Source organism: Otolemur garnettii, unplaced genomic scaffold, assembly GCF_000181295.1.
Source record: "Otolemur garnettii isolate 467f Iridium unplaced genomic scaffold, OtoGar3 scaffold00002, whole genome shotgun sequence".
NCBI classification, from domain to species: domain Eukaryota; kingdom Metazoa; phylum Chordata; class Mammalia; order Primates; family Galagidae; genus Otolemur; species Otolemur garnettii.
The window spans coordinates 32277813-32292519 of record NW_003852397.1 but is presented as its reverse complement, the minus strand read 5'-3'; the positions used below and the strand labels follow the sequence as shown (position 1 = coordinate 32292519).

General features: G+C 37.2%; 1 protein-coding gene and 1 non-coding gene across 2 annotated transcripts in view; both read left to right on the top strand.

Annotated features, from left to right (window-relative positions):
* COL6A5 (collagen type VI alpha 5 chain) overlaps positions 1-12392 on the top strand; it is a 112090-nt gene extending 99698 nt beyond the window's left edge. Inside the window, exons 37-40 of the mRNA XM_023512866.1 lie at positions 3603-4292; positions 5625-5721; positions 6378-6622; positions 12340-12392. Coding sequence (XP_023368634.1) covers positions 3603-4292; positions 5625-5721; positions 6378-6622; positions 12340-12359 — 1052 coding nt within the window. The 3' untranslated portion in view covers positions 12360-12392. The remainder of the gene's footprint in view (positions 1-3602; positions 4293-5624; positions 5722-6377; positions 6623-12339) is intronic.
* Positions 12393-13266: 874 nt separating this feature from the next.
* On the top strand, positions 13267-13370 carry LOC111725827. Its single transcript, XR_002773797.1, has one exon. It is a non-coding gene; the product is annotated as a small nucleolar RNA U13 (small nucleolar RNA).
* Positions 13371-14707: the final 1337 nt, after the last annotated feature.

Genomic DNA, 14707 nt, shown 5'->3' with positions numbered 1-14707 from the left:
CTTTGTTAGGTAGACTCCTAAATATTTCATCTTCTTTGGCACTACTGTGAATGGGATAGAGTCCTTGACTGCTTTTTCAGCTTGGCTGCTGTTGGTATATGCTCAAGGAAGTTAATGAATTCCTCTTTTTATTTCTTCCTTCACCCAACTGTCACTCAACAGAACGTTGTTTAATTCCATGCCTTTGTGTAGGGTTGAACATTTTTGTTGGAGTTGAGTTCCACCTTTACTGCCTTTTGATCTGAGAAGATAAAAGGTAAAATTTCAATTCTTTTGATTCTGTTGAGGTTTGTTTTGTGTCCTAGGATATGATCAATTTTGGAGAATGTTCCATGGGGTGACGAGAAGAATGTATATATTCTTTCTCTTTGGGATAGAGTGCTCTATATGTGTCTATCAAGCACAGTTGCTCTAGGGTCTCATTTAAGTCCCTGATATCTTTGTTTAATCTCTGTTTAGAGGATCTGTCCAGCTCTGTAAGAGAAATATTAACGTCCCCTGTTATTATGGTATTATAGGATATCATATTGCTCAGACTGATTAATGTCTGTTTCAAGAATCTGGGAGCATTTAAATTGGGTGCATAAATATTTAGAATTGAAATGTCTTCTTGTTGTTATTTTTCCCTTGACCAATATTAAGTGACCATCTTTGTCTGTTTTGACTTTAGTTGCTTTAAATCCACATGTATCTGAAAATAAGATTGCAACCCCTCTTTTCTTCTGAATTCCGTTTGCCTGAAAAATTGTCTTTGAACCCTTAACTTGGAGTTTTAATTTGTCTTTTGAAGCTAGGTGTGTTTCCTGCAGACAGCAAATGGATGGCTTGTGTTTTTTAATTTAGTCAACCAATCTATGCCTCTTCAGTGGGGAATTCAAGCCATTGACATTTATTGAGATAGTTGATAAGTGTGATAATGTTCTATTCATCTTATTTTGTGAGAGTCCATTGCTTAGTTTTATCTTTTGCATCATTGTGGAAGTTAGGTTCTATCCTTTAATTTCTGAGTTCTTCCTTTGCTGTTGATCCATTGTGATGGTCAGTGTGTAGAACGTGCTGAAGTATTACCTGTATAGCTGGTCTTGCTGTGGCGAATTTCCTCAGTGTTTGTATATCAGTAAATGATTTGATTTCTCTTTCAATTTTAAAGCTTAGCTTAGCAGCATATAGAATTCTGGCCTGGAAATTGTTCTGTTTAAGTAGACTAAAGACAGATGACCATTTTCTTCTGGCTTGGAAAGTTTCATTAGAGAAGTCTGCAGTCACCCTGATGGATTTGCCCCAGTAGGTCAACTGGTGCTTACTCCTGGCAGCTTGAAGAATCTTTTCTTTTGTCTTGACTTTGGACAGATTCATTACAATGTGTCTTGGAGAAACTCAGTTAGAGTTCAGGCGACCTGGGGTCCAATATCTCTCTGAAAGGAGTGTGTCAGAATCTTTGGTGGTATTTGGGAAATTTTCATTTATAATATTCTCAAGTATGGTTTCTATCCCCTGGGGCATTCTTCTTCCCCTTCTATGATACCTATAACTCGTATGTTTGAATACTTCATTAAGTCCCATAATTCTGTCAGTGAACATTCTGCTTTCTCTCTCTTCTTTTCTGCCTCTTTAACTATATGAACTATCTCAATATCTTTGTCCTCTCCCTCTGAGATTCTTTCTTTTGCATAGTCTAATCTGTTGTTGATACTTTCTATTGCATCTTTAAGTTCTTTAATTGACTGCTTCAGTTCCTTCAGCTCTGTTATATTCTTTCTATATTCTTCGTATCGTTCATCTCTTATTTGGTTCTGTTTTTGTATTTCCTTTTGGTTATTTTCCACGTTATCAGCAGTTTCCTTAATTGTTTCCATTATTTCCTTCATTGTTTTCATCATCTATATTCTAAATTCCTTCTGTCATTTCTAACATTTCTTTATAGGTGGAATCCTCTGCAGTAGCTACCTCATGGTCCTTTGAGGGGGTTGCTCTGGACTGGTTTTTTATGTTGCCAGGATTTTTCTGCTGGTTATTCTTCATGAGTGATTTATCTGCTTCCTTGCCCAATTTTCCTTTCACTTCCTCTTGCTCTTTAAGTTCCTGTGCCTCTGGACTAGGGTTGTGATGAGTCCTTTCGGTACAGGACCAGAATAATAAGATTAAAGAGCAGAAAGAGAAAATTCCAACTCATTTTTTTGAGACTTGATTACTCTGATTCCCAAACCAGACAAAGATATTGTAATGTCCTTTGTGTATAAAAGAGAAACTAGAGACCAACACTCCTAGGGAACATAGAAGCAAAATTTTTAAGCAAATTTTAGTAAATCAAGTCAATAATAGATTAAAAACATAATATGAGGTTTACACAGCATTGCAGATTTCATTCCTAAGAAATACTCTAATAGAGAGTTTGCCCCAATACTCTAATAGAGAGATGCCCCAAGTAAAACATCGCCTATGGTGTTGGAACTTGGAGTTTTTTGCATTGTATTTTAAGCTTTTATAGCATTAAGACCGTTTAATCAATTTATTTGTTATGATAAATAAATAAATTTAAAGTATTTAATAAAGGGTTGAGCAGAAGAGGTTGAGCAGAAGGGCTTGTTCAATAAATTTGTTCCAGTTATAAATCTACTTTTTTGCTTGATTAGTTTCACAAACAAACTTCTTTCACAAAGAACAGAACATTTACTTCCTGTCTCTCTAAGCTGGCAATGACTGTTGTGGCCTCATCAGTCACCCTCATGATTGTGGATGGGTTTCATGATCTCTTAGGGTTAGGGCAGTGCTACTTAAAGTACTGGTCTGCAAGAAGAGAAGAAACTTACTTTGGAATGTGAATCAAGGCACTGTTTCCTTCGTTAAGAAAGTCTTGCTATAAAAAGAAAAACATCAGGGCGGTGCCTGTGGCTCAAAGGAGTAAGGCTCTGGCCCCATATGCCAGAGGTGGCGGGGTCAAACCCAGCCCCAGCCAAAAATTGCAAAAAAAAAAAAAAAATCAGCTGGACTATTCAGTAGGCTTATATCACTGGACACTATTCTTATCTTGTCATGGACTGATGAAGTGTTTGTAGACTGGTACTCTGAGTACCAAGTTAGAGTATGTCCTTTCACAGCATTTGTATTCTAAAGACCTCCCTTGCTTATACTTACTCTCATGACATCATTCTATGGTGCATATTTTAGACATGTGTATAAAGGTATATTTGTTTTGCCACCAATAAATGTAACTTCAACATTAATACTTTCTCTTGGGATCATTACATATCATTAAATATCATGTGAATGTGTACTCCAAATTTTGTAACTATGTATGTGCTAAGAATAGCTGTTTATTCCTCATCTTGCATGTTAAAATATCTTGAGTATAAATAAATCCTTTCACAAAGATCTGAGATAGGGTAGCAAATAGATTTCTTCTCATGTAGCAACACATATCAGAAGGTAATGCCTCTCCATGCATTTTGTGGAGACATATTTGGAGAATGAATTTGGGAACAAGCACTGTGACAGATTAATGATGTATGTTATGGGTATACAAACGAATACTATACATGGTATATTAAGAGTTCTAAGTTAATCTTCTATTGAAAGGAGTGACTTGACTTATTCTGTTGCAGGACATGAAAATCATGGCAGAAAAGAAGAACCAGGGCTTACTGATGAACCTAGAAATGCCTCTCTTCAAGAATATTACATAGATGTGGCTTTCCTCATAGATGCTTCCCAAAGAGTAGGAAGTGATGAGTTTAAGGAAGTAAAAGCTTTTGTAACCTCAGTGCTTGATTACTTTCATATAGCTCCAGATCCACTGACCTCCACCTTGGGAGACAGAGTTGCTGTCCTGAGCTACTCTCCCCCAGGCTATATGCCCAACACTGAAAAATGCCCTGTCTACCTGGAATTTGATTTGGTTACCTACAACAGTGTATACCAAATGAAACATCATCTCCAAGACTCTTTTCAACAACTCAATGGAGATGTTTTTATTGGCCATGCCTTGCAGTGGACAATTGACAATGTCTTTGTAGGAACCCCCAATCTGAGAAAAAACAAAGTTATCTTTGTAATAACTGCTGGTGAAACAAGCCCTTTAGACAAGGAAGTCTTAAGAAATGTATCTCTGAGAGCTAAATGTCAAGGCTACTCCATATTTGTGTTTTCCTTTGGTCCTACACAAAATGACAAGGAATTAGAAGCATTAGCTAGCCACCCCCTGGATCATCATTTAGTCCAGCTTGGCCGCATCCACAAACCAGATTGGGATTATATCATCAAGTTTGTCAAGCCATTTGTTCACTTAATCAGACGTAAGTCATCAAAACCTTTCTATTGCTTTTGTAATAGATTTGATGTCTCTTTGTACAATCCAACAGCAGACATAGTAAAAATGATCCTCACTTTAGTTAGAAGTGAGGGAGTGCAAGTACGAGACAGTGAAAAATCTCAGAAAAATCCTAGATCTTTTTGTTCTTGACTCTTGCTGCTACACTGCCAAAGTATTTGTCAGGAAATCTTTAAATACGGGAAAAGATAGAAACACTAATCTCTGAGTGTTTACAATGTGCCATGTTCTTTAAATAGGTGGCTTTATTTAATAGTCAATGTAGCCCTCACAGGAAAATATTTATATTACCATTTTACAAATGAAAAGTCTCAAGGTTCAGAAATGTTAAATAAATTGTTCAAAAGCTCACAAGTCATAATTGGTAAATTCTAGACTCAACCATATTCTGACCCCAGAGGTGTGCGTTTGTCCATTAAATCATACTTCAATTACTGAACTCTTAACAAGATGCACTGCTGTAATAAATAATATCCCCTGACACAACCCTCTCCCTGCTCCAAGGACTTCTATTTTGCCTTGTCATTATAAATTAACCTCGGTTCTGACTTGAATTCTTATAAGCAAAAGGCACAAATCTCTTCTACAATGTCTATTCCAGACAACTGGCCCTAGAACAGCCACATAGGAACTTTTAAGGGTGTCTTTACACACAGGGGCTTTGGAAGTGGCTGCCCTAGCCTTTGCTCATGTGCTGTACTTTTAAACATGGGTATAATGGCACCGAGACCTGGTAGCACAAAACAAGTCCTGGCCTGTGCTGGAAAGTAGGAATATAGCAAAGGCCACCCTGGATGGTTCTCTGTAGGTCCTGCAAGTTTACTAGAGAATCATAGGGGTGCAGGTTTTCCAGCATGCAAAAAGCCCCAGGGCTTATATACTCCTCAGGAATCTTAGAATTTAGGAGTTACATTTACTAGCAAGCAAAAAATTTGCCTTTCTCCATACCCTAAGGATAAATAAGGCAGACAATTTTGATAGCTTATAGAGTCTTATAGAAAGATCACCGGGAGAGAAACAAATGATAGGAAGAATTTAGAGACATCCTTGAATTATATCATGAGCTTGGGGCATGCAGAGCCCCAAGGGAATTGTTTACTCAATTACTGCTATATTTCATTGACTTTACTAATAACAAAGAATTTCAATGCCACAGTGTGCCTACTTAGCTGAATCCCTTAGAAAATTAATTTGTTCTTAAAAACAGTGTCAAGCACAGGAAAAAATAAAGTGACTTTGGATGATGGACATATTGTGGAAGGATAAAATTCAGACTAACCAGCCTGCTTTTCTCCAGGTGCTATCAACAAATATCCTACCAAAGATCTGAGAGCTACATGTGTTAACATCACCTCACCCAGCCCAGGGAACACTGGCACAGAAAACACTGTATCGTGAGTTGAGAAATTTAGACAATATACTACAACTAGAATAGTCCTTAATAAATAATTTGAAATTGATGACATTTTAGTTTTCAAAATACAAACTTGTGTGTGTTTTAAATGCTTTTTGTGATGACAGCATAGGTATGGAGTTAATTACAGATGACCTATGTTGGAAAGGTCATATTTCTTTGTCTGTTGCTTTTACCATAAAAGAAAAGCCTATTCTTAGTAGCTACATAACATGACTCTACTATTGGGCACTGCCAAAATAGAAAACTTAACAATATCAAAGATTACATGTGGCAGTTCTAGAGCAGAAGAAAAATATAAGCAAAACAAAACATTTGCCACTTAGAAAATGTATGAACACTAGCAGGAAGGATTCTTTCAAGTTTGAGTTTGCAAAGTACAATCCTAAGTATTCAATAATAATTTGGTGATGATAATAATATTGCTTTGGAATCCTAAACTGCTGATAAATAAATGTCTAATTTCCCTTGAGAAATCAGAAAATTGCCCTTGAGTCCGATTTTATGCACAAATTGCATTTGGACTATTCTAGTCACATGCATAAAATGGATTGCTCTTATATTATCTGTCTGTATTTACATTTAAACTTGCAAAGGAATTGGCTAATTTTTCATCTCTCTTCTCCATTACTATAGGCTTATTCCTGAGGTGTATAAAATAGAAACAAAAAACAGTGAGCTATTTGATGAAACTGATTCCCAGGAACAATATTTATTAGTATTAGGAAACAATCATGGTGATGGTTCTGGGACCGTTACTGATTTGATCCAGAAGTTATACACGCTTTTTTCAACTGAGGAACTGATGATGAATGACAAGGAAGAGGCACATTCAGAAGAAATTATGGTTCCACTGAATGATAAACAACAAGAAAGAAAAGGTAACCTTGAGTACCATAGAGTTGAATCCTCTAAAGTACCTTTGTTTGTTTGGATATTCCTTTTGTGGAAGAGTAACAATTAGAATTCACTGGGACAGATAGATATGAAAAGACACAGATAAAAGAGGGGCCTAGGACTACAAGAGGGTATACAAAATGAAAGGGAGATAAAACTCCAGAAAGGCAAAAACTACAAGTAATAGAACTATGCTTAGTGTGGACTCAGGGAATTAAGAAGGGAGAAGATCAAGAATAAGACAGCAGATCCTGAGTAAGCAGGAGAATCCCTGAACCCTTGTGCAGAATGGGGATGAGGTGGAACTGCTCCCAGAGCCTCCTGGGTTTGAATGCTTGTGGTCTGCTTTCTCCCTTAGCAATCAGAGTTTTCTTGGTGTGAAATGTAGGCCCATAGCTGAGCCCTGGCCCCAGTGGGTCCTGGAGATGGCAAGCTACAGTGGTTGTGCAATCTGTGGGAAGGCTGAGGACAGTTTCACAGGCTTGTGGGGGAATGGTTGTGAACTTGCAGCTAAAAATAAAATCGAAGATGCAGAATAGGAAGCTATTGTAGGCCTTAGGGTGACAGTTCATAATCCTTGCTGTGTACTAGAATCATGTGGACAATTATGCTAAAATATATTCCCAGCTATATACTAAAACTGAAAGTACACATGTCCAGTGGTCCAGCAATTTTACTCCATTGTATACATTCAACAGAAATATACATATTCTCCCTATTTAATAAATGGTTCTAGGAGAACTAAATAATCACATGTAAAAGACTGAAACAGGACCTGTACATTTCGCCACTTATAAAAACTGACTCAAGATGAATAGAAGATTAAAGTCTAAGACATGAAACAACAAAATACTAGAAGAAATAGTAGGCAAACTTCTTGATGATTTCATCCAGGGGAAAGATTGTATGAAGAAGAATTCATTGGCAATCACAACAATAATAAAAATAAATAAATGGAATGCAATTAAGCTGAAAAGCTTCTGCACAGCTAACGACACAACAATTAAAAAAAGTATTTGCATGTTACGAATCTGACAAAGGTTTAATAATAAGAATCTATAGAGAACTCAAATTAATCAACAAAACAAGAGCAAACAATTCCTTCACTGGGCAAGAGACATGAACAGCACCTTCTCTGAGGAAGACAGATGAATAGCCAACAAACATGAAAAAATGCTTATCATTCTTAATCAACAGAGAAATGTAAATCAAAACCACCCTGAGATAATACCTAACCCCAGTGAGAATGGCCCACATCACAAAGTCCCAAAGCTGCAGATGCTGGCACAGATATGAAGAGAAGGAAACACTTTTACACTGTTCTTTAGCTATGCAGAAGCTGTTCAGCTTAAGTCCCATTTGTTTGTTTTTATTGTTATTGTGAGTGCCAATGAAGTCTTTTTCATAAAATCTTTCCCCAGGACGACATCATCAAAAGTTTTTGTCACACTTTCTTACATTTGATCTCACTATCCCATTACTAGGCATCTACTCAGAAGAAAAAAAATCATTTTATCATAAGGACATTTGCACTAGGAAGTTTATCACAGCTCAACTTACAATCTCCAAGAGGTGGAAACAACCCAAGTACCCATCAACCTATGAATGGATTAATAAACCGTGTTATACATAAACCATAGAATACTCTTCAGCCATAAAAAAGATGGAGACTTTACATCTTTTGTATTAATCTGGATAGAATTGGAGAACATTCTCTTTAATAAAGTATCACAAGAACAGAAGAGCAAGTATCCAATGTACTCAATACTAATACAAAGCCAGTAGATGAACTAACACATGCACACATAAGAGAAAAACTCAATTTAATTCAAGTTTGGGGGTGGGGAGACAGGATGAGGGAGGAGGATTAGTGTGCTATCACCTAATGAGTGCAATGTAAGGGTATATGGCACACCTTCTGGGTGCAGAACACAACTACAACTGGGACTTTACCTAACAAGCACAAACATTTTAATCTACTTGCTTGTACACTTATATTAATCTCAAGTTAAAAAAATATATATATATACTCATTCACCAAATGTCATGTACTAGAATGTTCACAACAGTATTATTGATAATGGCCCCAAACTGGGAACAAAAACATCCAACAGAAGAATTGAGAAATAAATTTTGGTGTGTGTGTATACACATACAATAAGATAATCTATAGGGGCATATATATATATGTCAAAAAGTTTATATATAGATACAGTTAAAAAAATAAATTTAAAGATACATATATATAATTTTAAATATGGGCATAATTGTAGACTTCAATATACAGAAAACAAAATTAACAAAATTATAAAAAATGAATGAGAATAGGAAAAATATGAAAAATATAAATGAGGGAAAAGATAGGATGTAAGAAAATTATAAATATGATAAAATATCTGGTTCTGATCAAAATGGAGTAAGTCCATTTAAGCTTCAAGATGGAATAATCCCAGAATACCTGTTTCTGCCACTGATTGTAGCTGAAATCTCTGGATGAAATACAGAAAGCAACTATCTGAGGACTCTAAGAAGTAAGCAAAAACATGTATATGCATGTGTTTCCCATTTCCTGTTCTTTTCTCTTTCACATCTTTATGCTGAAGGAAGGCCCAAATACTGAAACTGTGTGGTGTTAATGGATAAGGTGGTGGCTATCCTCAATACAAACACCAGGAAAACTAGGAAGAAGAGTTTCTCTGTGTCAAAGAAATCTTTCCTTTCCCCTTCATTTCCCTTGTGGTTTTGCTCTGAAGTGAGGCATTAGCTGGTTGTTGAATAGAAGACTAGATAGTTAAAATTAAAGAGAAACCCTGTCTTCGAGGCCAGAGGAACTGGTAATAGAGACCCTTTGCGCCAGCATGTGTGAATAACCTCAGGAAGAAGAGAACTGGACAAGGGACCCTCTAATTATAACAATGAGTTGCATATGTCCTAGTATCGCCCCTAAGCTATACATGGATGGAAAGGACCCCAAACAGAATAGCAAAAGCTCCAGAAACTAAACTGTGACCACTGCCCACAGACAGACAGCACTTACATTCTGAACCTGAATGGGAAAATTGCCTGCTAAAACAAACAACTGAAAATAAAATTCTAGGCTCGGCGCCTATAGCTCAACCGGCTAAGGCGCCAGCCACGTACACCTAAGGTGGCGGGTTCGAATCCCCAGCCCGGACCTGCCAAACAACAATGACGGCTGCAACCAAAAAATAGCCAGGTGTTGTGGCAGGTGCCTGTGGTCCCAGCTACTTGGGAGGCGGAGGCAGGAGACTCGCTTGAGCCCAGGAGTTGGAGGTTGCTGTGAGCTGTAATGCCACGGCACTCTACCCAGGGGGACAGCTTGAGGCTCTGTCTCAAAAAAAAAAAAAAAAAATTCTACAGAGAATTATAACAGGAATTAGAGTCTATACAATATAATATTTTAAATGTTCAGGATATAATCCCAAATTATACAACTTAAAGAGAACCAGGAAATGCAAACAATTCTCAATGAAAAGGGCAGTCAACAGGTGCCAACCTCCTGTTGCCTCTAATGTTGTAATGTTGCAATTTTCAGACAAAGACTGTTTCCTGAAGTAAAGGTAAACAACTCAGAATGAATGGAAACATAGACATTCCCAGAAAAGAAAAAGACTATAAAAAAGAATGAAAAGGATATTTTACGAGTGAAAAGTACAATGTCTGAAATAAAAAATTCACTGAACGGTCTCAATAACAGTGACAATGACAGAGGAAAGAGTAAATTTGAAGAAAGATTAATTATACAAAGTGAAGAGAAAAATGAGATTGAGAAAAAATGGATAGCACCTTGGAGACTTTTGGAACAGTATCAAAAGGTCTAACATTTGTTTCACTGGAATTCCATTAGGAAAGTAGAGAAAGATTCATGCAGAAAAAAAGAATTGAGGAAATAAAGACTACAAACTTCCCCGAATTGATAAAAGACCTAAATTTAAATATTTTAAAAGCTCAAAAACAAACAAACAAACAAACAAAAAAACCCTACTCAGACACATACACCTGCTGAAAACAAAGAAATGAAAAAACTGTTGAAGCAGCTAAAGAAAAAGTGTGTTACAATATAAGGAAACAACTGTTTAAAAGGCTGTAGATTTCTCATCAGAAACCATGGAAGCCAGAGGACAGTGGAACTTTTTTTTTTTTTTTAAGTGCTGAAAGAAGAGAACTGTAAACACAGAACTTTATATTCAGGGAAAATAACCTTTTGGAATAGAAGCAAAATAAAGACATTCTCAGATGAAGGAAAACAAAGAGGACTTATTCGCAAAAACGTGATGTGACAACCAGGGAATTGGAGCGAGGCCAAATGAGTGCTGACAGGATGGCTGGAAGACATAATGGGCAGGTGAAATTGAGAAAGGGACACAAATGAGAAATCAAGTAGGCGACTGAAAGGGAGGCTGGCTGAAACACAGTCACTCATTCAAAGAGCTATACTATTTATAAGGTAATTTCATACACATGATCTCATTGAATGTCCTCCAAAACCCTGTGTGGGAGACAAGATTAATATCCCTAGTATGCAGACAGAGAAACTGAGGCTCAGAGAAGTTTAGTGCCTTGCTGGGACTTGACTGTGTTTTAGTAACTTATGATACAATGTATTTGCCAGCGCTGAGGAATGAATTAGGGTAGTTCAGAGCTGGAAAAAGGTAGGCGTAAGAGCAAAGGTATCTAAAGACAACTGGACTAAAGCCCCTCTAAGATTCTGTCTCAGCTGACCCCGAAGTGAGAATTTGTGTGCATGTGATTCATTAAGGAGGTGCTTACAGGAGATCCAGCAAGGGAATAAAGGAAGCCAGACAGGGAGGAAGTAGAATCCAAATGAGGGTGTTTCTCACACAAAGTCCCAAAGAGAGCAGCTTAGACCTAATCCTTCAGGTGGACTCAGGTGCTAAATTAGGTTGCCCAGATGTCCTCATTGGAGGCAAGGAAGTTGTGCTTTCTTTTTTTTTTTTTTTTCTTCAGTTTTTTATTGGCTGGGGCTGGGTTTGAACCCACCACCTCCCCTATATGGAGCCAGCGCTTTCTTACCTCCTCCTAGGTCATTGACTGGTCAGAGGTGCTGTGGAGGATATAAACCCCAGGAGCTCACAATGAGCGTGATTAAAGTTGCTCCAATAGCCCAATGGCAACCCTGGAAGAATAGTAGATGTTGGTGCTGAAAGCAAAGTCTCGATGTCAGTGGTTAGCAAGGGAGAAAGGGAATGGGAAGTAAAAGGGGAAGGCACATTGGCCTGGAAGTTAATGCTAAAAGAAGAAAGAGAAGATTGGTGGGATTCTGGGCAGAGCCCTGACATGGTCTATTGTGTATTTCTTCAAGTGCCTATTTAATGTCATAATACCAGTCACTAAATTTGCTAAGCATGGAATTTCAAACCATGAATCTACCAATGTTTTTGCATGAAGGAGTGTATTTATAATTCTACTTAAATGTTGCTTATTTATATCTTAATATCATACCACCTTGTATATATTTATAGTTTTACTTAAATGTTGCTTATTTATATCTTAATATCATACCACCTTGTATTGGACTTTTATTTTGGACTATTGAAAATGACAAAAACTACTTGTATTTGTTTAATTTGTGACAAATAAAAAGAGGCCTCAGTCTGGAGCAAACACTTGAAACAAATACAGTGACATTAAGAGCAATATATATTTTTATGTCTTGCAGATGGTAAAGACAAAAGATGATCACAGCAGAAAAGAGGATCGTTCCATTGGCATGACAATTCCATGTGGTTCAAACCAGAAATTATAAACCACCTATTAGAGGTGGAGTGGTAAGTGGCAGGAATATTTTTGTGAGAGTAGCTGGCTAATAGCATGCTAAATTTGCTCTCCACCTCGAATCTAAGGGGAAGACTTTTCTAAGTGAAGACATCAATGAGGAGACCTGAGAAATTAGGAATGGTTTCATTTCTCCTGAGAAATGGGTAAACTGATCTGGACAAGTTAACTGAATTGTCTTTGACAGCTCCACATAGTTCAGACATCAATTTGATAACATATCTGCTTAAGAAGATCTTTGTCATGATTTTCATCACATCTATATCTCATATTGGACTCTTGAGTGTAAAACATTTATTTTAGAATTAGAGTTTCTGAGGAATGTCTTCTATTTGTTCTGAAAACTAGAAACGATGCCCATGTATTCAGTTCTGGTATGACCCTAACATTGCATCTAGCACTGCCTGCTCTGTAAAACCCTCACATCAGGCTGCCACCACACCAAATTAATTCTTTCCCTTTTCCAGGACATTTATCAAAGAATGGAATTGGTAAATTGTGTAAACCACTATTTTGTGCTGTGATTATTTTATGTTTTAGCATGCTTTGTTGTGTATATTAGATTGATGCTACAATAAAAAATTATGGAAAAGCATAAATGCTCTGTATGATCAGGGATATTCCTGGGAATTGCAATGTAGTAAGAGACAATTTCTAAAATAAAATAAAATCTGAGCTGGAAATTTGTTCTGTTCATTTTTGTAGTCTAACTCAGACATAGTTAGAACAATTATTTGGAACATTTTTGGAAAATTTACATAAAATGTAAAATGAGCCACCAGTGAATTTGTTTTAAAAATCATTTCCTCGGATCCTTTTGTAGTTCATAAGCGTGATGATTGGGTTTTCATGCACATGCGTGAGATGTGCCTCCCACAAATCTTGTTACGACATCGGCATATTACCCGTCTGAAATGAAAAAGAAAAAAATCATTCCCCTCTACATGTAATGGAATTAAACATGTACCCTCTAAATCTATTAAAACTTTAAAAAACAATTCGACTGGATAAGGCAACAAGTAATTACCAAGTTAACTAGAATCAATTGTACAAAAAATAAAATGAATACATTAACATGGTAATACTATAGATAATTTTGTACTTTTTGTATAATTTTTGTTAACATGACTATTATTTGTACAATTTAAAAGTAGTCTAATCAACTAATTCTAAGTTGTCAGAATTTTTAATGTAGCCACTTATTGCTCTTTGGGAAGTTCTAAAGTAAATGCTACTCATTTAATAATGTTTTCTTTTCCTTTTTTTGAGACAGTCTCACTATGTCACCTTCAATAGAGTGCTATGGTATCACAGCTCACAGCAACCTCAAATTCTTGGGCTCAAGTGATTCTCTTGCCTCAGCCTCCCAAGTTGTTGGGGCTACAAGTACCTGCCACAATGCCTGGCTATTATTTTGTTGTAGTTGTCATTGTTGTTTGGCAGGCCTGGGCCAGGTTCGAACCTGTCTTAGTGTACATGGCCAGTGCCCTAGCCGCTGAGCTACAGGTGCTGAGCCTAATAATGTTTTCTTTTTCTCTAAGAACTCTGATGTGTGCTGAAGAGATGTATGTCTGTGTGTGTGTAAATGTATGTCTGAAGAATACATGTGCATCATCAGATCCTTGCATCTGAAAGTGACATGGTTTTCAAGAATGTGAAGCCTCAGAAATTCACCCTCTGCCTGATAGGACTGAATTGTTACAAGTTTGAATAGCATTTTAGCAATATTTAGTTAGATTTAAGATGCACATATTTTGAAATCCAGCAATCCCACTGGAAGAGCTATATAGCTGTGTGCAGGAAGGTCACACACACATACACCAGGAACCAAATACAAACACATTGACTGCAACCCTGTGTGTTCATAGCAAAGAGTGGAAACCAACCTGTATGTCCTAATGTGGTCTATTCACACACTGGTATATGATACAGCAGTTAAGTTGATAAACTGGAGCTGCATTTATAAAGATAGATTAATCTCAAAGATAACATTGAACCAGAAAGAGTTGGATAAGAATACATTATGACGGCTCGGCGCCTGTGGCTCAACTGGCTAAGGCACCAGCCACGTACACCTAAGGTGGCAGGTTCGAATCCCCAGCCCGGACCCGCCAAAACAACGACGGCTGCAACCAAAAAATAGCCAGGTGTAGTGGCGGGCGCCTATGGTCCCAGCTACTTGGGAGGCAGAGGCAGGAGACTTGCTTGAGCCCAGGAGTTGGAGGTTGCTGTGAGCTGTAATGCCACGGCAC